General features: G+C 60.4%; 1 protein-coding gene across 11 annotated transcripts; it reads right to left on the minus strand.

Moving 5' to 3' along the window:
• TSPOAP1 (TSPO associated protein 1) lies at positions 1–25,735 on the minus strand. Of its 11 annotated transcripts, none has more exons than XM_013053660.2 (32): positions 24,524–25,735; positions 23,620–23,727; positions 23,206–23,334; positions 22,439–22,618; positions 21,714–21,899; positions 20,424–20,501; positions 20,254–20,337; positions 19,949–20,038; positions 19,635–19,757; positions 19,279–19,383; positions 17,969–18,019; positions 17,521–17,541; positions 16,565–16,769; positions 15,772–15,944; positions 14,481–14,596; positions 14,088–14,197; positions 10,239–11,069; positions 9,939–10,090; positions 9,212–9,583; positions 8,908–9,126; positions 8,380–8,562; positions 6,945–7,805; positions 6,228–6,327; positions 5,982–6,136; positions 5,211–5,379; positions 4,761–4,832; positions 4,323–4,355; positions 4,023–4,126; positions 3,867–3,938; positions 3,529–3,639; positions 2,837–2,896; positions 1,007–1,145 (listed from the first exon to the last, which is right to left on the minus strand). In XM_013053660.2, the coding sequence occupies exons 1-31, from the start codon at positions 24,851–24,853 to the stop codon at positions 2,867–2,869; spliced, it is 5,553 nt and encodes a 1,850-aa protein (XP_012909114.1). In that variant the 5' UTR covers positions 24,854–25,735; the 3' UTR covers positions 1,007–1,145; positions 2,837–2,866. The 11 variants fall into 11 exon arrangements, 10 of the variants coding, with proteins under 10 accessions (XP_012909111.1, XP_012909115.1, XP_012909112.1 ...); XR_001178616.2 differs by having other exon boundaries at positions 1,024–1,145; positions 2,807–2,896; XM_013053657.2 differs by lacking the exon at positions 2,837–2,896 and having other exon boundaries at positions 1–1,145; positions 23,209–23,334.

Below are 25,735 nucleotides of genomic sequence, written 5' to 3' on the forward strand. Positions count from 1 at the left end.
TTTTGTGAAAATAGACTTTATTATAATAAAATGTTTTTTTAAACAAATGCCCCCACCATTCCACACCCCTGGAGACGGAGGCAGAGGGTGGGGGTTCAGTCGAACGATCTCCCACCACAGTGAAGGAAACATGCAGAGACACTCACCCGGCCACAGGGTTAGAGGGGTTGGTGAGGGTCAGGGTGGGGAGCTGTCTACCCCGCTCTGAACAGGGGATGTATGAAAACACCTGCATAAATCTGTCCTCTTCCCTAGCCCCCAGACTCTGACAGGGACCAGAGGAGAATGATGCAAAAGAGAAATTGAATCCGATGAGCAAAATAAGGCAAACCCAACTCCTGCCTTCTGCCCCGCTGGCCCCCAGGTCTTTGGGGGGGGGTGGGGCACACAGGGGCCAGGAGGTCAGGTGGCAGGGAGGAGGGGTGGAGCACTATGGAGCGGGGGAAGGCCCGCTTTGGCATGGCCTTTCTCCTTCCTGGGCCTGTGCGGTAGAAGCGACGTGGACGAGGCTGGACCGAGGCACTGAGTATGTACATATATACAGGGTTCTGCCCCGCCGGCCCCCTGGGAGGAGGGGCTCTGGGGAATCCAGTGCAAACTTGCCTTCAGGGGGAGGAAGACTTAACAGGATAGCCAGAGCCATCAAGAGGGGGGAGGACCAAAGAAGGGACTAGCAGAACTTGGCGGGAAACTAGGCTGAAGTGGGCGGACTGGGAGTCACAGGTCCTGGTTGTGACTGAGGTGCTCCGCCACCTTGACCAAGTTTCTTCCTCGTTCCGCGGCTCAGTTTCCCCTCCTGCATCCAGAGGACGCATCCTTGAGAACCAGCTCTGACCTTCACCGAGTCTCTGATTGCCGTCCAAGTGCCACAGTGTCAACTCAGAAGAACGGGCGTCCAGGGCCCTACCCTCCCAGTGATCTGGGGGCCCCAGGTGCTGCTTCTGCCTGCAGGCTGGGCCACAGCATCACTCCTTCTTCCCAGAGCCCAGTTTCCTCAGGAGCTGCTTTCCCTTGGAGAGGAGACCCCACACCTTCTCGCTTGTGCCCTGTGCACCCCCAAGTTGAACCATGGGGAAGCTGCCAGGGCCAGGGGCCCAGGGCCAGCCTCTGGGCACCGGGGGCCCTTGAGTTGAGTGGGCCCAGTCCTGGAAAACGAGAGAAAAGGGGCAAAGTCAGGGCCTGACTCCCTGTCCCAACCGAGTGCTTGCAGCCCTCTGCATCACAGACTATGGTCAAGAAACACAGCCCTCACCACCCCACCCTTGCCCCGCAACAGAGCTCAAAGAGGCCAATGCGTGTGAGGCTAGGAGCGCTGAGGGAGCGCTGAGCTGGGAGTCAGAAGGGACAAGGTCCAGATCTGCTTCCAGAACCTGGGCAAGGCTTTCCCCTTCTCTGGGTCATCTCTATAGGGTACTGGGCTGACAGAGCTCCGGAGTCCTTGGACCTGCCCCTTGGGATGAGTGTCCCCAGTTCCCCCACATCAGCCCCTCGCAGCAAAGGGAGCAAGGACCAGGACCACTTAGGGACAGCCACCTGCCCCGTGGAAGGCAGTTCTTGTGCCGCCTCACAGACAGCAGAGGCGGACCCCTGGCTCCGTCAGGGAGTGGAGGCAGTGCCCACTCCCTGAGGGAGAGATGAGAACTGTTCTTTAAATGGTCTCTGAGAAGGCTGCAGGGAGCCTGGGCCAGAGGGCATCACTCAGGGCCCCTCACGAGCTCCGGAGGTTGCCATGCCGCTTCTGTTAGCATTTCTCCCTTATGAAGCTCCTCCGAACTCCACTGGCAACCGCGATGGGCTCCCCTTGCTCCAGGCCCACCCGGATCGTGCCATTAGGGGTCTAAAGGACAGGGTGAGTAAATAGGACGGCCACCAGGATGCCTCCCTATCTCTGCTCCCCATTCCCACATCCCTACTGTGACCTCCTGTGTCTTGGCCAGCCCATGTGTTCCCCAGCCCTGCCCCCCACTCCCCTTCCTCAAACCGCACCCCCTACTTGCCAGAGCCAGCCACTGGAGCCCAGGCCAGAGGCAGGGGAGCTGGTTGCCCAGCCTGGGGCCACTCCACCCAGAGCTCTGATGATGTGGCAGGGCCTTCCCCCAAAGAGGTCTCTTGGCACCTAGAAGTCTAAGCGTCTACTGCTAACCAGCCGGGACTGGTAGCCAACCAGAGAGCCCCGGGTTCTTCCCACTCCTTCCCAGGGCTCCTCCTGTAACATCCCAGGAGGGAGGAGTTGCTGGGGAAACAACTGAACTGGGTCTCTGAACCCCAGAGATGAATGGTTTGGGGTTATCTATGGATTTTGTTTAAGCACCCCCCCCTCCCCGCCTTTTATTCCCTCCAACAGAGAAAATTGAGAATTAGAAGTAAAATCATGCATCTGACTCCCCAACAGGACATGATGCAGAGGACAAGGGCAGAGAGACTATTATTACTGGTGACATTGCTGTATCATGCCTCGGTCACCAATAATAATCACAATATTATAAGACCATAGTCATATGGTATCATAATATACTGAGGAGTCACGATATGGCTCGGACACAATCTTCTATAGCTGCAGGAGCTATAGAACACGAGCGGTCCACTAACACGGGGCAGGGAATGCTAAAATGACATGTATTCCTGTAACAGCTGGCACTGCCCGGAGTAAAGGCAGGGGCAGGGGACGATGATCCTACACCCAGAACTGGCTCGAGGCAAGATCTCCCTCGAGCATCCCCTGGGAGAGAGAAGAGCCAGGTTGGCTCCAGTAAGGAAGACAGAGGAGCGCTATCTGATGATGGTGATGTAAGGGGCAGGGACTCACAGGAACAGAGGGGGCCAGCCCCCCACTTACACGTTGCTCTCTCTCTATATCTATCTCCATCTAGCACTGGACTCGTCTCCTCCTCGTTCTCTGAAGAACAGGGAACAAAGAGAGGAGATGGGTTACGGACTGACCCACATGCTCCCTGCCCAGGCACCAGATCACCCAGCTCTCACGAACTGGAACTCTGCACAGCCTCTGCCTTTGGAAATCCTGGAGATGGGAGTGCTGGGGCCTGGCCTCCTCCCCCACTCCCTGCCTTGTGATACTGGAGCGTAACTGTATTCCCCCACTGCAAGGAGAAGGAGGCTCTAGGAACAAGGACCTGGGATGCTGGGCCCTGCTGGGCAATTGTCTTTAAAAGGCACCTGGGAGGGAGACAGACCCGACAGGGTGGGAAGTTCCCTGAAACCCAGGCTATGACTAGCTAGAGGTGTGGGGGCCAGGGGTCCTTTTCCATGAGGTCCCCTCACCTACATCAGCAAGGGGGTGTGGGCAGCTGGGTCAGATGGGCCAGGGGTCAGGGTCACAGCCATCATTCCTCTGCGGAGAGGGGCACATACTGGGAGGGAGCTGGCCCTGGCTGGGCTCTCCATGGCGGTTTCAGCCTGGGCACAGTGCTCATCTCTCCCCTCCCATGACACTGTCCTGGTCCCCCCACCCCACCACTCTGGCAGGGTACAGCCCCAACTGCTGAGCTGGGAGCCCAGCTCCTCACTGACCTGGCTCTCAGCCTGGGGTGTCCCAGGCTCCCTGTCAGAGCTGCTCGCCTCAGGCCCAGGGCCCTCCAGGAAGTTGGATGGAACCAGGCCCCTCTGTCCATTGAGTTCCCCCTGGGGAGGAGATGCTGGTGAGACTTGAGCCCAGGAAAGAGACCTCAGGCCCACCCCCTTGGCCCCGGAGCCCCTGGGGAAACAACATGAGACCAATATCATTGTCATGGGCAGTGACTCAGCCCATTCCTCTGGGCTTTCTTCAGGAACCCTAGCTCATCCCCTTCCTTAGCTCTAGGAAGCCCTCCCTGAAAGGGCGGGTGAGGGGCATATCCCAATGTTCTTACATAGTAGAAACCATCATCGTCCATGTCCCCGAACACAGTGATGATGTCCCCAGCCTGGAAAGGCAGCTCTGCCTGTGGAGAGCCCAAGAGGAGGTGTGAGCCCTGAGCAGGTGCTGCCACCACCCCCCTGGCTGGCCTCCCTCTGTGGGTCCTCACCTCCACGTCCATGTTGGGGGAGCTCTCCCGGGGGTTGTAGTCAAAGGCAGCCACCATGGTTCGGGGAGATTTCAGGCTGGCAGAGGAGACGTGCTGGATGTGGCCTGCAGAGGGAAAGGGGGAGAGGCCTAGGGACTCTCTCTGGACTGCCCCCTATACCATACCGCCCTCCCCATACTGGAGGCCTGCTGACTCCCTATTCACCACCTCTCCACTAGCTGCAGCCCCTGGCAGGAGCCCGGAAGCACCACCCAGCCCCACATCTTTCCCAGTGTCCCCAGCACAGGACCAGCCCCTCACCTGCACAGGGTTGGGCAGCGCTGTCCACCTCAGCTGTGGGGAGAACATGCGAGTGAGCCCTGCCCCTTGCTGCCCTCATCATCCCAGGCTGGGGATGGACCGGGGCAGGCAGTGTGTCCAGCATCACACAAATGTTCTGAGAGCGGAGCCAAGCCCTTTGGGTCTGGTAGTGAACTAATACCCAGGAAAGGTAAGTGACTTGCTCCAGGCCAAATAGAATTTGCAGTCGGGTGCGATCTGGAGCAGAGGTCCCAGCAGACCGCTCCCTGCTCCCATTAAAAGGGAGACCCCCAGTGGAGGGAATGGATGTGGATGAAGGTCTGCCCTAATTCCTTTTACCGGCTCAAAACGCCGCCTGTGTCTCCCCAGAGAGCCCAGCAGTGCCCCCCACCCCCACTCATCCCCACAGGCCCCGACGAAGAAGGGGGTCTCACCCACCTTTCTTGGAGCGGCGAGGCTTGGGGGGAGGCCCAGCTGTGCGGGCCGTAGCGTAGACAAAGGGACCATTCCCTGATCCAGAAAAGCAAGTATTATATAAGAAAGAAACTGAGGCAGGGGAGGGGGAATAGGATAGTGACTCTGGAATCTCCTCTTTGATCTGTGCCTGGCTTCTCATGCTCAAGTCTCTGAAGGGCATTCCTCTCCCATTCCTAAGCTCCAGCATCTGAACTACGTGGCCCAGCCCCTCTGCAGCAGACCCCTGCTCCACACGGCAAGCCTGCTGCTGGGGCCACACTGGCCTCAGTCTCTGCAAGGCTGCAGGCTCTGCTGGACTCTGCATGGATGAGGCTCCCGGCCACCCTGGACATACAAATTGCTCAGGAGGGGCTGAGTTGGAGGTGGGGGAGTGGGTAGGGGAGGTAGGTACGGGACAGCCGCAGGTCATACCTGAGCCTTCAGAGAGAACATCCAGGGACAAATAACCACGCTGGAACAGCTGCTGTCTCTCCACGGGGCTGTCCACAGCCACCTCGGCCACCATGTTGCAGGGGACGTAGCCCATGCGGCCGTCACCCTCACCGCGGTAGAAGCCATCGGCATCCTTGTCCCCAAACACCTGAAGGAGAGACCAGTTGTCTCAGGAGGCCAGGGCAGCTTGCTCCCTGGGGCCCAGGCCCTGAGCTCTGCAGCATCCCAATCAGGATTGCAGAACGCTCTCCCTTGTGCGGGCTGTGAACTGGGAAACGGGGAAAGAACTAAGAATAAGGATCAGAGGAATGAGAGAAGATGGCCCTTTTCACATGCTCGTCACTCACTGCCTACACATCCGTTCCCCCAGCCCACCCCTGACTAGGTCTCTGTAACCTCAGAGCAACGGCAAAAAGCCTTCAATAAATATCTGGAGACCCAGCAGAAACTGTACCGCTAACAGCAGCGGTTATTAGCCTGTGCTGTGTGCCGGGCAGCTGACGTCCTCTGCATGTACTGAACCTGAACCTGACCCTCGGCCGCCTCTGTGAGGCAGACGTGACCATTATCCCTATTTTACCAATGAGGAAACCGAGGCCCAGAGAGGCTGGTTCATCTACCCAAGGTTGCACAGCTACAAGCAGCAGAGTCATCAATTGGCTCTGGAAGCTGTGTTCTCACCCACACAGGCTAGGACACCTCCAGGACAGGAGAGGAGAGAGAACCGGGGGCCCACAGTAAGTCAGTCACCTTCAGGATCTGGCCCTCCCTGAAGGGGAGCTCCTCTTCCCCAGCATCGGGGTTGGGTGACATTGACACAGGGTCATAGTCAAACAGAGCCACGAAGACCCTGACAGGCAGGTCCTGGTAAACCATCGCTTCCTCTGGGGGGCTCCTCAAAGGGGCTGTGGAGACAGAAATGACCATAAGCTCTGGCCAAAGGGTCGGGTTAGGAGAGGTCCTCTCAGCCCAGCCCGGCTCCCATCAGGTGCTCACCCAACTCAGTGGTGCATGCCCTGGGGGCCTGGACCCCTCTCCGTAGGGGGCCCCTCCGCCCAGAGCCATCCTGCCCTCTGGGCTCCCCAGTCTCTGTTGCCTGCAAAGAGAGGGCAACAGACAGCAGAAGTGAGCCACTGGCCCACAGATGGGCAGTGCAGCAGGGGCAGGCCCCCGCGGACGCTCCCCAGCTCTGCCCCGTAGCACAAGCAGCACAGCCGAGCGGGGGCACAACATTCCTCTCCTGGAGCCTTGGCCAGTCTTGCGGAGACTTCGGACACCCCAGTGGTGGGAGGAAGGCGGGAGGGGAGACCCTGGCTCCAGCCAGCCCAGCAGATGAGTGCAGTTAGAGGGGACTAAGGTCAGCTCTGGGAGCTGGTGGAGGAGCGTGAGAGAGACGAGCCCCTTCTCAGGGTCAGTGTCCAGAAGACATAGCTAAGCAGAGAAAAGGGCCACCCTGCCCACAGGCGGTGGGGGGCTGGCTGGCGGCAATTGGTGACTAGCGGTCCCAGAATATTGTGCGTCCCAGTTCCGGTCAGCAGAAGCAGCAAAGCAGTGGAATGTAGGTGGGAGGAGGAAGGGGAGGGAGCCCAGAGGCCCAGCCCCACCTCTGCGGATGGAGGCGGCAGCGTGGAATGGGAGCGGCTGGTGGGCAGCAAGCAGAGCCACCAGGCGGCAGCAGGCAGGGGGCTGCCAGGGTGGGGAGTGGGCACGGACCCGGGACGGCGGCTCCTTAGCTCTGCCAGTCGCACTGCGGCCTCTCCGCTCTGGCTCCCCCTTCTCCCAGACCAAAAGGCGTGAGTAGGGGTTGGGGCCCGAATTAGCCTTCAGAGGCCCCCTGGACCTTCCCGTGGGGGCTGTGCCCCAGGCCTCCCCATCTCCGAGGGAGCAGGAGCTGGTGATGCTGACGCCCCCACTGCCTGCTTCCTGCTCGTCCTCAGAATCATATTCGATGCTGATTTCCAAGCACCTGGTGGAGAGGCAGCTGGCCAGGCTAGATTCTGGGGCCCGGCCACGGGAGCACCTCCGGGAAGGGGGCGGCCGCCCTCTCCCACCAGTATCTGGCACACCCTTGGTCCCCTCGCCCACAGTGGGGCTGCCCCTCTCCCGTGTGGGGCCTGGTCGTCCAGAGGCCTGGGGCCCATTGCTGAGAAGTCGGCTGCAGTGTTCACGGGGATCTGGGGACCGCCTGCGGTTTGGGGGCTTCTCGGGGGAGCCACTTCCTCGCCTCCGGCTGGTTCCGCCCACTAGTCCAGGCACATCTTCCAGGCGGTCCCCAGCCCTGCAGGGCTCTGGTGACAAGGGACACGGGCCGGGTCCTCGAGGCTGACTGCTATCACAGCTCAGCCCCAGTGCTGCCGGCTCAGGTGGGCCCGGGTTTCGGGAAGAACAGCCTGTCCCTGGCCTTTCCTCGTCTTCCTCGTCCTCCTCCTCATCTTCCTCGTCCTCCTCTTCCTCCTCCTCGGGGATGCTAAAAAGCTTCTTGCTGCAGAACTGCTGGAGGGGCAGCTCCAGGATCTGCTCCAAGATCTCCTCGTCGCTGTCAGTCTCACAGAAGGGCTCAGGCTGGGACTGGGGCTGGGGTGGGGGAAGGGCAGCAGGGAAGAGAGGTTCATGGGAAGAGGAGAGAGCTGTGACCTTTGTCCTCCAATGAGGGCAGGGGTTGCAGGGAACCCCATAGCCCTCCCTCAGCTTCCATCAAGGGGAAAGACCAGAGAGGGGACTGGCCCGAAGCCCCACAGCACAGCCAGAGCACAGCCAGAGGAGGAACTGGGGAACACACCCAAGCAACAGGCTGCCTGGATGCTGGGGCCCGGAGGGACAGAGGGACGGGGAGCAGACTGCTCCTGTAACAGCAGAGAGGCCTCCCCAGCCCTCCCTGGAAGCTCCCAGCAGGGATCTCAGATGGCTGGGGCTCTGCATGTGGTGAGCAGGAGAAGGGGCAGAAGAGAGCTCCTCATCCTCTTTCTTCCCAGGAAGGCAGAGGCCAGTCCTGAGCAACTTCCTATCAGCTGCACGGGACAGGGCCCAGGCCACACACCTAGAATGTTGCTGGCACTCAGTGGTGGCTGGAGCAGCTGCTGGCACGGGGGTGATGAGAGGCCCCGGAACCCGAGGTCTAGGGCCCACCAGCCCCTCCTCCCCCCATTACCTTGGCCCCATTCTCCCTGATGCTGTGGCCAACAACCTGCTTCTGGAAAGAACAAGTCGTAGAACCCAGCTCCTCTTCCTCCTCTTCCTCCTCTTCTTCTTGAATGTCTGAGAGATCTGAGTTGCGACCGTGGTCCACAAGGGAGTTCACCAGACGGCCCCCGAGCTCTGCTGCATCCTCCCTCTGCGAGAGGGGAGACAAAGAAGGGGAGAGGGAAGGGTGTGAGGAGGCCCAGGGGGCTCTGGAAGGGTCGGCCCCAGCCAGAATGACGGGGGTCCCTTGGCAGAGGGGGAGGGGGTCATGTCCCAAATGGGAGGTGTGCACAGGGTGGGGGCAGGGAGGTGTGGTGAGAAGAAGGATAGTAGCCAAAAGGAAGAGACATCTGGGAACACGAAGTGAAAAAGCAGCAAACTTGGAGCGTAGACCAGAGCAGAAAATAAATGAAGAGGATCCCCCAGATTTGGGCTGGCAGAGGCAGGGAGGCAGGCTCCAATTCTGAGATGGCCCAGAGTGTCCCCAACCCCGTACCTCAGCCCTAGGCCTCGGCCCAGATCCTGTGTCTCCTCCAAGGCAGGCCTCAGCACAGGTCACCTGCTGGGCCAGTGCTCCCTGGCTGGAGCAGGGTGCCCGGAGAGCGTCTTCCTTGGCCAGTGGCAAAGCTGCAGGGTCAGGAGCTCTCGCACCCCCCGTTGGCTCGCTGGCCCTCCCATCCTCTGAGGCACCCAACACAGCTGCTGCAGCCTCCTTCTGGAATGGCACGCACTGAGAAAGGGCCCAAGACCTAGGCTTTTCTCCCAGCCTCCCCTTGCTCCCCCCTCCCCCAGCATGGTACCTGAGAGCAAGATACTATGGGCTCCTCCTCGTGGGATCCTTTTGGTGTCTCTCTGGCAGGGGGGCCCCCAGGGGGCTCACGAGTTCCACACGAGTCAGGGCGCCGGAGGGGTGAGCTGGGGTCTCCAGGCCCGGGGGAGGCTGGAGCAAGGGGTAGTCTGGCCTCGGAGCCTGGCCGCGGTGAGGGGCAGGAGACGGTGACTGGCAGGCAGGCAGCCACCAGGGCCGGGGGGACAGGAGCTGGAATGGAGTCGGCGGACTCGCCGTGGGGTGACATGGTGCGCACAGTCACCTTGCTGCACACCTGCAGCAGCTGCAGCTGGGACAGCTCCACCAACACGCTGCCCGCCGTGGGTGAGGCCACCTCCATGATCTGCAGGGTAGAGGGGACGTAGCTGGGGGATGGAGGCCACAAGGGCCACATGTCAGGACACGAGGGCAGCAGTGGCCATTGGCGTCCTGCCAGGCATTGCCCGGTAGCCTTGGTGCGTCTCCTCTCACTTAACACCACCCCTGGCCACAGGGCCCTGTTGGTGGCATGCTTTTTGAATTATAGTCACCTGCTACCTAAGCCCGGGCCCTCAACCAATCTGCTGGCTCCGTGGCGCCCACCTGCCAGGGGCAGGGCAGCTGTGTGCCAGGCTGGGGAGACTCAGCCTCTGAGTGCAGCAAGGAGAGGCCCCCATCCTATTCCCAGGGCACAGGGAGGCAGAGTCCCCAGGCCGTACCTTCTGTCCATCGGCATAGATGGCATAGCCTGTGACCCGAACACCGTTGGAGGTGCCGACAGCATCGATGGTTACTGGGAGCCAGCTGATGACCACGATGCCAGGGGAGGGTCCCGGCTCAATCTGCACATCCAGGGGGGCATCGGGTGGGCCTGGAAGGAGGAGGGCACAAGACCCAGCGATGCGGGCACTCACCTCGAGATAGCAGCCTAGTTGGCACCCCCCCCCATTACGCCCACAGCCCCGCCTTCTGGGTGCTCCAGACAGTCCAAGTCCAAGTCGGAGCCCCAGGCTGCCTACCTGCCGGGAGCGTGGTAAACTGCAAGGTGGCGGCCCGCTGCTCTGGCCTCTCCCAGCCTGGTCCCCGGGACTCTCGAGGTGGGAGTTGAGCCTCTACTCGGGCCTGATAGAGGGTCCCAGGCCGCAGATGGCAGAAGGTGGCCCAGTAGGTGCTGGGGCGCGCAGGGGGACACTCCTCCCCATTGAGGTAGACGGCATGGGCCAAGTTGCTGTTGCCGGGTACCCAGGTGATCTCGGCAGACGTGGCCGTCAATCGGTGGACCCGCAGCTGGCTAGGTCCCACCCTGGCTTGGGTACCCACCACCAAGCAACAGCGCAGAGGGTCAGAGCTGCCCTGGCTGGTCAGGGCCTGCACAGAAACATGGAGGGGCCCGGCCCGCAGGTCCAGGTTCTCAAGCACAGCCTTGGGGGGCACCCCTGGCCCCAGGGCCTGATGCAGCTCCCCATTCACGCAGATATGGTAGCCCCGTAGCTCCAGGCGCTCAGGAGGTGGCTCCCAGGCCAGCACCACACTGTGGGCAAGCTGCCTGAGTACCACCAGGCTGCGGGGGTAAGGCACAGCAGGGGGCCCACCCAGGCCCTCAGGCTGGGGGCTCAGACTGAGCTCGTCCCCTGCAGCCTCGTCCTCAGGTCGGGGCTGGCTGCGGCCCCCACTGCTCTGGCCCCCGCTACTGCCGCCACCCCCTCCTCCGCTCAGGAAACTGAGTTCGGGGCCTGAGCTGTGGGACAGATCGGCCAGCTCCGGAGGGAGGGAGGTCAGGAGGTCATCGTCGGACACACGCTCTACAAAATTGGAAGGGACCAGGCCCCTTCGGCCATCCATGAGCTCCCCTGGCAGAGGGAGGGCAGGGAAGGGGAAGACAGAGAGGAGGTAGAGAAAAACCAGTCCAATAAATGCATCTTAGCTTCGGTTAGTGCATGATCTTAAGCATTTGACTCAAATCAACATTTATCTGTGAGCACTTTTTAAAAGACAAGAACAGTCAACAGTAGGGAGTTTTTGCTAATATTCCCAGGAGCGATAACAGCCCCGTGAGAGAGGACAGCGCTTCTTAAATTTTCATGCGCATCGGAATTGCCTAGAGATTTGTTAAAATGCAGATTCTGACTTAGTTAGGTCTGGGCAGGGCTGTAAGTCTGCATTTCTTTTTTTTTTTTTTTTTTTTTTTTTTTTTTAAAGATTTTATTTATTTATTTGACAGAGAGAGATCACAAGTAGGCAGAGAGGCAGGCAGAGAGAGAGGGGGAAGCAGGCTCCCTGCCGAGCAGAGAGCCCGATGCGGAGCTCGATCCCAGGACCCTGAGATCATGACCTGAGCCGAAGGCAGCGGCTCAACCCACTGAGCCACCCAGGCGCCCCGAGTCTGCATTTCTAACAAGAGCCTAGGCGGTGCTAAGTTGTCAGAGAAGGTCCCTTTTCTGAGATGTGCGCTGAACCGTGGCTAGGCAAATGGTCACCATGTCTGCAACTTGCTTTTACCTCATTTCTCTTTTTTAATCTACGGATGGAGAAAGCAAATATGACAAAATGTTAACAACCGTTGAATCTAGGTGGTGAGGATACAGGTGTTCACCATATCATTCTTTCAACTTTCAGGGCGTTCGAAAACGTTTCTACTACAAAGGCCGAAGGAGTCGTGGACGGGGCACCCTTCAACTTCCCTTCGTGGAAAACTGAACTCCTTGAAGCACCACCTGGTCAGGGCAACGGAAGCAATTCTAGGGACAAAAGACCTGAGTGCTAGAGAAGATTCCCCTGCGGGTCCTAGAAGAGATGAGGACCCACCTCAAGCTGGGGGCCTAGGAGCATGACTGGCGGCCAGTCCAGGCAGTGACCCAAGATAGGTTCTGTTACCTTCTGCATGTTCCCCTGAACACGTGACAACAGAGGGATGCCCAGGAAGGAGGAAACTGGGCACGCAGCGTGTCAGGTCACAGCTAATTCGGGAGAAGGGAGAGGGTTCCCAGGGAACAGACAGGCTGGGGGCTGCTGGGCCTTATTTGGAGGAAGGGGAAGTAGGGGCCTGAGCTTAAGGAAGAGGGTGTGGAAGAGGAAAATGGGTCTGAGCATCAGGAGAGCCAGTGAGTTTCCCCAGCCTCCTCACTCTCTGCTCATGCTAGGAATGAGAGAACGTAAGGAAACTTGAAGAAACAACAGTGCCTTCCAATGACTTAGATACTGTAAGCGCTTGGAGAGGGTCGACTGGTGACCTCCCCCAGACATGTCCACATCCTAATCCCTAGAGCCTGTGGCTGTGACCTTATAAGGGAAAAACATCTTTGTAGATGTAATTAAGTTCAGCACCTTGAGGAGAGATTGTTATAGATTACATGGATGGGTCCTAAATCAAATAACAAGTGTCCTTCTAAGAGATGCACAGAGCAAGACACTGAGTGAAGAGAAGGCAGCAATGGAACTGCAGAGGCAGAGACAGGGGTGACGCGCTCACAAGTTAGGAAACCACCGGAAGCTGGGAATGGGGAATGGAGTCTCCCCGGGGCCTCTAGAGGGCATGAGGCCCTGCCAACACCTTAATTTCAAATGTCTGGCCTCTAGGAGTGTGAGAGAAAGCATTTCTGTTGTTTTATGCCAGCCAGCGTGTAACCTGGTCTGGCAGCCTGAGGACATCAGTATAAGCACTGACGCTAAGAAACGGGATGGGAAAGGTAGGAGGCTTCGCACCAAGCAGACCCACTGCCCAGAAAGGCTGGTGCTGGAGCCCCAGCCAGAGCCAGGTCCCGGTTCCCAAGGCTCAAACCTCGGGCAGCGGTCCAGGCGGCACCAGGCATAGACAAACGCATCACTTAGCTAAGTCTGTTAGGGGTGGAGGCAGGGGTAGGGGGTGGGGAGAGGGCATCCTGGGCCCAGCTGTCTCCAGGCCTTTAAGTCTATCCCAGATGGAATAGTTCCAATTCTAGTAATTTGTGGTTAGTTACTATTTTGTGTTTTGGCTGCCCCCCTTCAAGAAAAGGTATGGGCTCTGAGTATTTTTCACTTTTAAAAAGCGTTTTTTTCCTGGGAAATATTTAATCCCACTTCTGTTAATGCACATCTCTGGGGAGTTCAGCTCTTCACCATCATTCATGGCAGCTACTCAGGGACCAGCCTCCGGGCCCGGGGAAGGGATGCTGAGCGGGCTCGAAGCCCCAGCCTTCCAAACCCCAAGCTTTGGGCCTTGTGGATTCAGACCTGGCTTCTTTCCTAAATCCCTGTGTGTGGTTTCAAGCTCTTCTTCCCAGAGACCCCCTGCCCTGCCTGCGCCACAATCCAGGCTCAGCCAGGGCCACCTGGGAAGTGTCCGGAGACCGTTTCTTTGGCAGGTCCTGCCCTGGTGTCCAGTCTCAGTCACGGGGCAGCTGCTCCATTGCCTGAGCTCCCAAAGAGCCCTGGAGAGCTGCCCTGTAGCCCACGCCCCACCTGGGCCTGGACACCTGCTGACTAGTTCCTAACTCCATTTCCCGGACTCTGGACCCTCATTCCTCCTCCTGACACCGGCTGAGTCCAGTGTCAGATCTAAGCCACTCGCCCGACTCTGACGTCACTGGAGTTAGGCACCACCCCGCCCTGTCCGGTAGCACAAAAGCATATTGAGCCCGAATTCCCTGTGACGCCATCCAGTATGCAGATGGCGGCAGGCCCTGTCCTGCCCTGCTTGAAGCAGATCTGCGGCCAGACCAGCTACCCCCTTGCCTAGGTCCCTTCCCCAGGGGCTGCCTTTTAGCAGAGTCAGAAAAGTTCTGGTGGGCTGAGCACGCTGGGGAGAGGGTCTGGGGCATGGGGTGAGGGGTCTCTGGGAAGAAGAGCTTGAAAGCAGGGGGACGGACACAACAGCGCTGCTACCATCCTACCTTCAAAAAAGCCATCCTCGTCCATGTCGCCGTAGACGTAGATGTACTCGCCAGCAGTAAGAGGAAGCTCTGCCTCTGGGTTTTCATTGGGGCCCTCGAACGGGTTGTAGCTGTTGAAGGAGGTGCGGAGAAGGAAGAGGACCTACAATCCATCTTCGTGTCCCGTCTCCTCTCTCCCATTGTATGAGGTCTTTATGGTCCCTTGGTGGTCCACCATGAGCCAGGGAGAGTGCTTCCTGTGCCCACCCAGTCCAACTAGGCTGAGAGGACACGTCCAACCAGGACCCCCGTACCACTGCCACTACCTCCAGAGGCCTCTGTCTTCTTCACCTGGTCCCTTCCTCCCATGCACCCGAAACACTAGGGAAATGGGGAGCAGGGGGAGGCACCCACCTGTAGCGTGCTAGGAAGACCTGGATCCTGGCTCCTCCCCGGCTGCCCTCGGATGCTGCTGGGAGCAGGGAGACACTGTCTGCCTCCAGCTCCTCCACCTCGCTGGCCGTGTCCACCTGTGGACAAACAGAAGGGGCCAGTCGTCTTCAGGACCCAGGGCCAATGGCAATGCAGGCAGGTTTCCAAGATGAGCCAGAGGACCCACTGCTTCAAGAAGGGATAGAGAGCACCTGCCAGACAAGGCCAGCAGCAATAAACCCTGATGTTTTCTGAATCAGCACCTGGGCCCACAGGCCCTGGCAGAGCCCCACTGCCCTGGCAAAGAGGAGTGAGAATAACCTGGATCCCTCCTGAGTTTTGGCCTCTACTGCATGGGCCCAGTAAGGTTGCTTTCCCCGTCTGAGCAGAAGCCATCCAGCCACACCCGTGTGGGGTGGGCGATCCATGGCAGTTTGTCTCTTTAAGGGAAAAACACAGCAAAGCACTTCAACTGGGGAGAGCTGGAGGCAAGAAGAGAGAGGCTGAAGAGTCCTTGCATGGAGGGTCCTGAGCGGGGAGTAGGGAGGCTCCCCAACCATACCGCCAAAGACGGCACTGTCCTCCTTGCCCACAAGGGGGCAGTAGAGGCTGGGCTGGGTTCTACCGGTTCCACAACCACAGACAGCTGGGCCACTCCAGACCTGCCACCCTTGCCCCCCCAAGGCCACCGTTTCTGAGGTTTGGGAGGTAGAGAGAGGGACAAGGTATCCAGCACTTGATAATAAATGTGTGCCCTGCAGTAGTGCTCTTCTGTTTATTTTCTCATGTAATTCTCATGACAATACTACAAGGCAGGTTTTATTAGATCCCAAATCCTGACAAGGAAACCAAAGCCCAGAAAAGGTCAGAGACTCGCCTAAAACAGAGCTGGGAAGGGAATCCCAGAACCTGTGCTCTTTCCCACACAACCATCTGCTTGTGCCTCAGACACTCGCATGAACAGTCTCATTACACGGATCCCGGCGCCGAAGGGTCTCCCTCCATCCAGCTCCGTACTCTGGGGCCTCTCTAAGCCCCGGAGGGGCGGAGCTGGGCAGCCCCTAAGTAGGGCCTGCAGGGACCCTGGAGGGCAGGGCAGCCTCCACCTGAGCTCCTTGCCCTTCAAGGAAGCCACAGGCCCTTCTCTCCCAGGGCCTGGCTCCACTTCCCAACTTGCGACCCCCAGTGGCCAGCAGCCACCCCACTCCTGGGGACACCAGAGGAGGATAGGGCCCCCCACCCCCCTCTCCCCCAGCCCCTCTGCAGCACTGACCTCAGGCGTGGGGCATGACTTGGGGCTGTTGTGGATGGATTCGGAGCGAGAGGAGTTGGAGAGGGACTCTGCCTTCTTGGCCGTCCTTCGGGGGACCCCGGTAACAGTGGTGGGGACAGGCTCAGATGACTTTGGGGTGCAGCGCCCAGGGGAGCCCGGAGGGAGATCAAGGTCTAAAGAGAAGATGGCACGTGGTCTGTGGCCTGAGGAGGGACTAGGGAGCAAGGGTGGGGCCGCTCGGAGAGGAGGGTCAAGGCCTCCATAGCCATGGCTCTAAGAGGGAAATATTTGGGGGAAACTTACTCCGTGGAAGTGGTGGTGCTTTACATATATTATCTCACATGATCCTCACAGCAGCTTGATGAGGTGCTCTGAATTTTTCTGTCTTATGGCTTAGGAAACCAGAACCCACAGAGGTCTAGTGGCATGCTCAGAATCATGTGGGCTGACAAGTGAGAAGGGCCTGGGGCCCCTGAGTCGGACTGACTCCCGGCTCAGCTCTTTGCAAGCCTATACTACCAGCTGCTGATTCCTAGGGTCCAGCTCCAAGCCTTGACTGCAGAGTCTTGCTGGGGGAGACGAGCAGTGGCCGAAATGCCTGGCCAGACGCCAGAAGAGCCTCGCCTAGGAGCTCATTTCTCCCCCATCAAAGCTTTGTTCTAGCCAGGCCTGGCTCTAATTTGGTGTGTGACTCTGGGTGAGTTGTTAGCCTTCTTTGACTCCGAACACTCTGCTCTATAAAAAAGCTCCAGGCCTGGGGATTCCATACTTATATCCCTGGGGTCCACCTTACCTTTGGGGCCAGACCCACGGCAGGGCTGGGGAGTGGAACAGCAGCAGGGGGGTGGGGGGTGGTCCCCAAGGGTACTGTAGCCCAGGGCAGAGGTGAGTAGATCCAAGGGGCCGGGGTGCAGGCGGAAAGCTTGGAGCTCCTGTGCCAGGAGGCTGAAGCGCTCTGTTTGGGTGCGGCATTGCTCCTCCAGCTCTCGAACCCGGACCTGGGCCAAGACCTCCCATAAGCTACCAGGCCCAGCCAAGCGGCCAGTCCCACGGCCAGTCCCATCCTGTGCCCTGTCCACACGGAAGGAGCCCACACTAGACCTCAGCTCATATCCACCCAGCCCTAGGCCTGGGCACCAGCCCTCAGCCTGGTGGCCCCACTGCCTTAATAGTGAGGGTGCCTCCCACTCCAGGCAGTGGTACTTCCTGCTTCCAGCTGCTTCTAGGCCAAAAGGAATAGCACCCACTCCCCGTTCCACTGCCAGTCCCTTCTCAGCTCTGCGGCTTGTCACCTTCCCACAGTCAGTGACCCAAATCCCTACCCTTAAGAGAGAACCCCCCCCCCCCCGCCGCCACAGGAGCTAGGGACATCTTTGCGGCAGGAAGGAGCCATTTCTCAAGGAATTTTTCTCAGGTTTCAGAAGCATCCCAACATTTGGCGCCTCTCCTCTGGCCAAGGTCAAGAGGAGCATGGGTTAGACTGGTGATGAACTTCCTTAGGGTCTGAGAGGCTAGGTTTTAGAGGAGGGATGGCCTCGTGTCTGCCAGGCGCTGTGGCAGGTCTGGGTCGAGGAGGTGACCCCCTCCCACCCGTCTATGCGTTCTTGGGTCTCTGCTACCAGTCACACCCTCCTCTGTTGGACATGAGAGCAGGGGCCACTTGGACCTGAGGAAGGAGACATAGCTCAGCCAGCCTGGAGAGGTGTAGGGGAAGGGACAGCCCGGGGAGGATGGGGGCGGGGGGTGTACCTGCATGGAATCCAGGGTCGACTGTGGCAGGAAAGGAAAGCACAGAGGACAGGTTAGAATGGCTCACCCTGCGAGTCGCTGTGCAGACAGGGAGGGAGGGAGGGAGAGAGGGCCCAAGTGGACACTACCTGGTCGGCTCCCTCGACTGACTGGGCAGTTCCTAAACGGAAGGATATTTCAGGGTGAAGGCAGCCTCTGGGGTGGGTGGCAGTGGGGGAGACTGCTGGCCCCAGACCCAAGAGCCCCTGCCCAGCTGTGCCCTTGCCCAAAGTAGGCCAATGGTGGAGGGTGGTTCCCAGGGCTCTGGAGCGTGTAAGGGCCCTTCCTGCAACCCCACACCCCCCCCCACACACACACACACCTCCCAGAGTCCACTCCAGCTCTCCCTGAACTTCCCTGCCTTCCCCCCGACACCGGTGCTGCCGCTGGCCGCCTGCAGGGACCCTACCTCCAGCAGCTGCACGGCCCCTTCATGTTCCCTCTTGGCTTCTGCCTGGGCCTGCATGGAGGAGGAGGCAAAATGTGGGAGGGGGAGGATGAGGAACGGGGACAGGATAAAGGGAGAGGGATGGAGGAGGGGCAGCAAGGGCAAAGGGAGGGAAGAAAGAGCGGAAAGGTTGGGGGGGAGGGGAGCTGGGAAGGGGAAGGCTGAGGGCCACCGAACTCCCACCCCAGAACCACACCTTAGGTCAGAAGGTAACAGTGTCAGGGAGAGGGAGGCCTGATAGTGCTTCTCTCTTTCTGGGACATCCACCCTCTGGGTTTACCTCCTACCTCTTGGGATGCTCCTTCTCAGTCTCCTTCGCCTGCTCCCTGTCTTTGGCCCTTTTGGAATGTTAGGGTGCTGCAGGGCATGGGGCTGGGCCCCCCCTCACAGTCTTCACTCTCTCCCCAGGGGTCCCATCTAGTCACACGGCTGGCCACGTCGATGACTCTATAATCTTCATGACCAGCTTCCCCAAGATTCCAGACCCGTAGGTCCAACTGTCTACGGACACGTCCACTTGTATGTTTTTAACACACAAGCCAAACTTAGCCTGAAGCGAAGTCAGAACTCAGTACTCCCTAACTCTCACATCTGTGGCCCCTTCAGCCTTTGCCTCCTCAGGCCTGTCCCTCAGGGGCTACTCAGCAAATGGCTGAAAAGAGCAGGGGCGCTACGAGAATCCTATGGAGTCTTGTCAATTCTAGGTCCAAAATATATTTTAAGTCCTCCCCCTTTCCACCTGCCCTGCCTGCGCTTTAGCCCAGGTGGACATCCTTGCCCACCTGCGGCAGCCCTGACACCCGACCGACCACCTGCCTCCTCGCCCACTCCCCCAACCCCTACACTCCGTGGAGCTGCTCAAGTGATCTGATTCTTGCCTATTCCTGGGGTTCTAGTCTAGCCACACTGCTCTGGCCCCACACTCTTTCCTGCCACAGGACATTTGCCCATTGATTCTCCCACCTGGAACACTCTTCGGTGGGCTCCTTCTCAACCTTAAGGTATTAGAGGTCTTCCCTGCCGCCCTCTCTAAAGTGGCCCCTGGCCCTATCCCGGTCATGTCCCCCCTGGGCCCGTCAGTGGCGAGGTTCATCTCACTCGAGCATCTGCTTATTTGTTGACTGGTCTGGGACCTGTTCTTTCCCCACCACTGCTGCCCAGTGCCTGGCACAGAACATGGCACTCAGTGGGTGTTCAGTAAATGCTCACTGGATGAGTGGACGACTGAGGGCTCCAGCGGCCTCCCAGACCTCCCTGTCCCCTGCTCCCACCTGCTGCAGCCTCCGGACCTCCTCTTGCTTCTCCTGCAGGCTGAGCCGGGCCTGCTCATGCTCCACCTCCAGCTGCTGCCTCCGCTGGGCCACCTCCCGCATGTGCTGAAAGACAAGAGGTCAAGGCCAGGGCCCCCTGTCCACTAATCCTGTAGCTCTACGATGAGAGAGCCTCAGACCCTATGGGTTTCAGTACCCTTTGTTAAAAAGGAAACCGAGGCCAAAGAAGGGAAGGGGTTGGCGGTACCAGGACTGGACCTCAGACCCCAGTGCTCCACACGGGGCACATTCGACCGTCCCATTTACTTCTCGTACCAGGGTCGGAGACCCTCCTCCGACTTCCGCTGCCTCCTCACCTTCAGCACCTGCTCCAGGCTCTCCAGCTTGCTCTGCAGGCCCTGGCTCTTGCGAAGGGCCGAGTCCCTCTCCTGCGTCACCCCCAGGAGCTGGCCCTTCAGCTCTGCATTCTCCCACTCCACCTGGAGAAGGGGCAGGGAGCCAAGTGTGTCAGCCTTGTCCCAGCAGCTCCCTCACCCAGGGGACAGTGCCCTTCACACTCGAGCCCAGTGTGGTGGGAGAGGGGACCAGGGCTGGAACCCTGGTCCCCCTTGCCCGGGGACCAGGGTTCCAGCAGAAGCCCAAGCCCCATGGCGATGGGCAGAGCGGCTACCTGCTCCTTTTCCGTGGCTCTCCCACTGAGCCGAGAGTTCTCCTCCACAAGGCGGGCATTCTCGTTCTGGGCTTCTCTCAGCTGCAGTTCCTGAGAGACCGGGGGAGCTTTGGGGAGGGGGCTCGGTGCCCACACACCTCCTCACCCCACACAGAGGACCTGGCCCTCCCAGACAAAGCCTTCCTCCCCCACCTGGACCCTGTGCCAGGCAGGGCAGAAGAGCCCCGAAGGACAGGAGGGGTGAAGGCAGAGCTGAGAGGGAGCCCACCACCTGGCTGGACTCCGGGAGGCCCCTGGGAGCTTACCAGCTCCTCACATCTCCTCTGCTTTTTCCGGGCTTCCTGTTCCAGACTCTCGCATTTCTTTCGCTTCTTGCTGAGCTCTGACTCCTGTGGGGTCAGAACCAAGGGCTCCTCATGTGGAAAGGCAGACCTGCCCACAACTGGTTGCCTCGAGCCCTTGACCTGGGACTTACCAGCTGCTGCACCCTCTGCTGTCTCTCAGGCTCCCCTAGGACAGCCGGTAGGTTCTCCACATCCTCCTGGGGCGTGGCCTGGAAATGCCCAGGGATGGGGGCTGGCACCTGAGAACAGGGCCCCAGGGCAGCCGGCCCCCCTGCCCGGCCTATGTGTGGTAGGCTCCCACCCCATCTCACAGTCAGCAAAGCCATCCCTGCTCCAGAAGAGAGAGTGACTGCTGCCTGCACACAGCTCCGGCTCACGGGGGAGGGCAGAGGCGGCACCCCTACGTCCTCTAGACATACTGCTTTCAAGATCCTGAGACCCGTGTGTGCCCTGGGAGATGGGTCCCTTATCCAGGCCAAAGCTTTCCCTTTTTAGCTTCCAACAGCAGCCCTGCGCTGCACTCAATAACCGTCCTGGGTGTCCTTCAGTGACTGGCAGAGAGCTAGGAGACCGCCCGGCGCCCCCAGGGATGTGGTGCTCCCTGAGCTAGGAATCCTAGACCATCGGCGCCCCGGCTCTGCCTACAGCATTGTAGGCCGGGCCAGACCCTCTCCCTAGCTTCCCCCCAGCCCGCGGCGCCGCACCTGAGTTTCTCTGTGCCCACTCCAGGGGAGGGCAGCTCCTGGAGGGAGGGGCCTCTCGCTCCCTGGGCTGGGCAGAGGGGCAACACCTGTGCGAGAAGCGCTCCACGCCCGGAGGCCTTGGTCGCTGTAGTGCCCCTTCTCCCACCCCTCTTGCCAGAACGAGGGGAACCTAGGTGCCGCCCAAGTAAAGAGGATGGAGAGGAGCCAGACCTCTAAGTTCTGGGGGTCCGGAGTAGGGTCCCAAGCCCTCGCGACAGCAGCTGCCGAAGCCTAGCGCCCAGGGAGGGTCGCCCGTACGTCGAGCCGAGGCGGATGCACCGCCGCCCCCGGGGGGCCGGGGCCGGGCCTGGCGGACCAGGCCGGTGCTGAAGGGGGCGTCCCCGCGCTAGGGCGGCGGCGGGAGGCGGCGGCGCGGGCTGGGCCCCGGGCCGCTGCCAGGGCAACCGGGGATTTGCGGCCGGGCCGTACCACTGACTGCGCGACAGGGGCGACGGGGCGCAGGCCTGCGGAGGGCGGACCCCGAATGGCCGGGGTCGGCGCGGCGCAGGTACCGGCGACCCTCCCCTCCGGGGTCCGGAAAGCTCCCCCTCGGGCCTTCGGAGAGCGCACGCCACTGGCTGGTCCTCTGGGCTCTGCGCGCCGGTGCCGGGGGAGATCCCGGAGCCCCCCCCCCCATCTACATCCCGCCCCCATACTTGCCCCGGCGCCGGAGCTCACCTCTCCCGGGGCCCCCGGGGCGGGAGCCCCTGCTCTGGCTGTGGCCGCGGGGCCGGCGGGCCGGATTGGCCGGGGCGGCTCCTGCTGGTTGCGCAGGGCGATCTGCCGCTGCAGCCGCAGCACCTCCCGCTGGGACTCGCGCAGCAGGCGGTCGAAGTCCCGCACGTGGAGCCACTGGGGGCCCTCCTGGGGTTGGTGGGGACAGGGAGGGGAGTCAGGCCTAGCCCTGACCGCCCGGGGCTAGAACCCGACCCCCACCTTGCTGGAGAGGCTCCGACGCGCGTAAACGTGCAGACCCTTCCCTGCGTACATGCCTGGTCATAGGTGCATGCTTATCCGGCCACATGCTTCCGCGAACCCGTGTGCAGTCACGGTAACTCATTTACTGGGCACTCACGGTGTGCCCGGCACTGTGCTAAATGCCTTGTGAACATCGCTTCACGCAAGTGTGAGGTATGTGTGGATTAATACAGCGAGACCCGCTGGCATACAGCCCGAAGCCTGGAGCACAGAGATTCCCAGGTCTGGGACTCGAGGCTCCACCCCCTTCGGTTCAGGCTCCTTCTCCCCGCTCCCACCTGGGCCGTTGCCAGGGGAACCTACTCCCCAGCAGCTTCCACCTTCCTGCTTCATTTGCATCTCATCAACATCTCGTCCACATCCCACAAGCCAGGCAGGCTGCCCCCGTGTAAGGCTGGTGGGGAAGGGGTGACCGGGCCTCGCACCTTGCCAACCAGGGTGAGCCTGGCCTGCAGCTCCCTGCACTCCCGCTGCAAGGCAGCGATCTGCTTGTCCTTAGCCAGCAGGGCGCTGGCTGTCTCACTGAGGTCCCGGGCTCGCTGATGGGCCAGGGCCTTCTGGCACAGCTCCAAGCTGGCCCCAGGACGGGGCATGGGGGCACTCACCTGGCCAGAGGAGGGGTAAGGCCAATGGTCATCTGAGGATTGGGACACATCTCCCCTCCTCAGCTCCTCTCAACGGAGGGTTAGGATGAAAACCTGGAAGTGTGGCCTCCTGCTTACCCCCTGTATTGGGGGCTTTAGGGAAAGGCTAGCCTCACTTGACTCCATCCCAGCAAATCCTCAGACAGGACTGAGAGGGTTAACTCCACATTCTAGTTGAGGCCCAAAGGATGCTGCTAATTCAGGGCTGCCACTGTCATGGGTCTTCATCCCTGCCCCCACCAGCTCTGCACCCAGAGATGAGCTCAGCGGGAGGTTGCAGCCAGCAACAGCACGTGGTAATCCAGAAACCTGCTCCCTGCCTCTTCAGGAACTCCCCGCCCAGCCCTTCCCTTCCTCCCCGTAACTCCAGAAACCCGGCCTCCCAGCCCAGCCAGCATTTGCTCTTCCTACCCCTTGTCCCCCCACCCCCATTCCTGCTTCCTGGGTGTTAGGAGTCCACACCTCCTAAGACCCACTCTCTCAGACCTGGTCGGGCTTCCCTCTCTCCCTGGTCACCCGGCCTCCATCCAGCAGCCTCCCAGCCTCACCACCTTCAGGTTAGTCTCCTGCAGCTTCCGGGCCCTCTCCTCCAGGCGCTTGGCAATGACCGCCAGCTCGGCATTCTTCCTCTTCAGCCTCCGCACCTTCTCCTCTGTCTCAGGGAAGCTGCTCTTCCTCTGACAAGGGTCAGCCAGAATTGGGGCATGTTGGGAGCACCCCCATGGACCCAATCCTAACTGTCCAGGACTTGGGTTAGACCCCTGGGCTCACAGTGGGGTACTCGGCAACTCTAGATTGGGGTTCACTCTCTCTGGGTCTTGGGATCATATCCCCTCCAGGTAGCCCTCACTTGGAGGGAGAGTTTATGGGATGGGGAGGCTGCTGAGGCAGAGGGCTGGGGTGTCTGAGTCTGCCTTCCCCCAGCTCCAACCAGGACTCAGGACTTGCTTTCCAAGCCTCACCAGCATCTGATTTTCCTCCTTAAGGATGGCACAGCGCTGCTGCAGCTCCCCCAAGGCCCTCAGCAGCTCCAGATCAGGCCTGTCCCCGCAGCCAGTGTTCAACTTGCCCTGGCCCAGGGAAGGACAGAGCATGGCACCTCAGGAACACACCCTCCCTAGCCAAAGCCCTCCATATGGAAGCATCCTGCCTGCCAGCAGTCTAGGGAGACATGGAGATGAGATGGTTCTCCTCCTATGTCCCAGGCCTTTCAGAGATGAGCTTAGGAGGCCCAGAGGGGGCCCACACTGGCCTCCTCCATCCCTGGTCCCCTCTCTGCTAGTCCCGAGTTCTTTCCGTCTTTGCCCATCTCTTCCTGGGAAATGCCATCTCGAGCTCCCAGCCCCACCCCTCCAGGTTCTTTATGGGCCCTGTGTCCCCTTCCTTCCCCCAAAGCCCTGGTCCTTCCATCTTCTATAGGAGGTTGCTCACATCTACCCCAAGCCTTGTCCTACCTGACTCAGCCCAGCACTGAGCCCCATCCTCTGAATCTGCTTCCTCGAACTCTGAGTCCACCACGCACCTCCACAACCCTCACCACCCCCACCCCCCAGATCCTCCAGCCCCCAAGGACAGAGACTCTCGGAGGATACATAGACCATCAGAGAGAGAGACCCCAGAAGGAAGGGGTAGGGGCAGGGCCAGATGCAGCAGACAGGCAGAGAGTCAGAAGGACAGACATGGCAAAAAATGGAGCCCCTGAGATTCCTGCCCAGTGAAGGCAAGCCATACAGTCACAGAGGGACCCACAGACAGACAGGCCAGGAGAGGAGATGCAGGCCGTGGGGTGGCATATAGTGCCCAAGCTGGAGGGCATCATGAGAGGCCCCACCACGTAGACCCCAGCCCTCCCCAGCACCCCCGTACCTTAGGAAGAGCCTCCACCTCCTCGTCCTCCCGCCTCGGGCAGCTGGGTCTGGAGCTCACTGCTTGGTGCCTCAGGCCGGGCAGCCCAGTTTTGGTTCCTTCGGGTTCAGTGCCCCCCATCGCCCCGGGGCTCTGGGCTCCCTCAGGCTGGGAGCTCTCCTCAGGCTTCAGCTCTCCACCCTGCAGAGCTGCTGGAATGTCGGCAATGCTTAGGGTCCTGCCTCCGGGGTCGCTCCCCTGGCCCGGAGTCCAGCTCTGCCAGGCGGGCAGAGCCCATGGCTCCATGGCTCTGGGGTCCCCCAGCCGTGGGAGGGGTGTCAGTTGCTCCATGATCCTGCCGAGGGGCCCCAGGACCCAGGCCGGGGGACATCACCCAGCCAAGCAGAGGGGCCGGCGAGGGTCATGCCAGGCCAGACCCCGCTCTTCTCCGAGCTCCTGGCTTCACCGAGGCTCCATCCGAGGTTGGCCGTTCTTCCTCACCCACAAAGGAGGCTGCAGGAGTCGGAGCTGCCAGAGGCGAAGCTAGGGGTAGGCGAGCTATGTTTGCTCGCGGCTGTGTGTGCGCCGGTGTATGGAGGAGCGAGGGTGTCCCCGTGGGGGCAGGGAGGGTGTGCAGAGGCCACCAGCAGCAGCGCCTGGGGGAAGGTTGGCGTGTGTCTCCAGCTTGGTGTGTCCGGGGCAGCGCTGCCCTGGATGGGTTTGGAGGACGGATGCCCCCGCCTGTGTGTGTCAGGGTAGTGGTTCTGCGTGTCACTGTCTGTGCCTGTTTCAGAGTTACCAGTTGTTTCTCCGTGTGTGTGTGTGGGTGGGTGTCTGTGTTGCAGGGCTGTGGCAGCGTGTGACGCTGTCACTGGTTGTATCTGAGCAGCTCAGTGCTGTGCAGCTGTGTGCATCGGTGTCATTGTGTGTCCGTCAGCGTCTGCGAGTCTGGCCATCCATCACGACCCTCAGCCTGGCTGGGGTGTGCAGGAGCAGCGGGGGTGATCCTCAGCCGTCCGCTGTGGTCCTTTATCTCCTGCCCCTCTCTGCTGCTGCTCTCCCGCTCGCTGGGCAGTCGGCTGGTCCTAAGGAGGTCTGGGTCGGTGGGCCGCTTGCCTCATAGTCTCTGTCCCTCCTGGCCTCAGCTCCAGGGACTGCAGGGGTCCACTACAGTCCAGGAGCCCCGAGATGGTGGGCGCAGAGGAGGGCCGAGCCTCAGGATGGGGGGGGGTC

Source organism: Mustela putorius, unplaced genomic scaffold, assembly GCF_011764305.1.
Source record: "Mustela putorius furo isolate JIRA1106 unplaced genomic scaffold, ASM1176430v1.1 tig00003962_pilon_pilon_pilon, whole genome shotgun sequence".
NCBI lineage: Eukaryota > Metazoa > Chordata > Mammalia > Carnivora > Mustelidae > Mustela > Mustela putorius.

Coding starts and splice junctions, on each gene's coding strand:
- TSPOAP1 (XM_004747306.3), bottom strand. CDS start 24,853: ATGGAGCAACTGACACCCCTCCCACGGCTGGGGGACCCCAGAGCCATG. Junction 9,584..9,938: donor TCTATGCCGATGGACAGAAG/GTACGGCCTGGG, acceptor TCTACCCTGCAG/ATCATGGAGGTGGCCTCACC. Junction 8,563..8,907: donor GGCCGAGGCCTAGGGCTGAG/GTACGGGGTTGG, acceptor CCCCTCTCGCAG/AGGGAGGATGCAGCAGAGCT.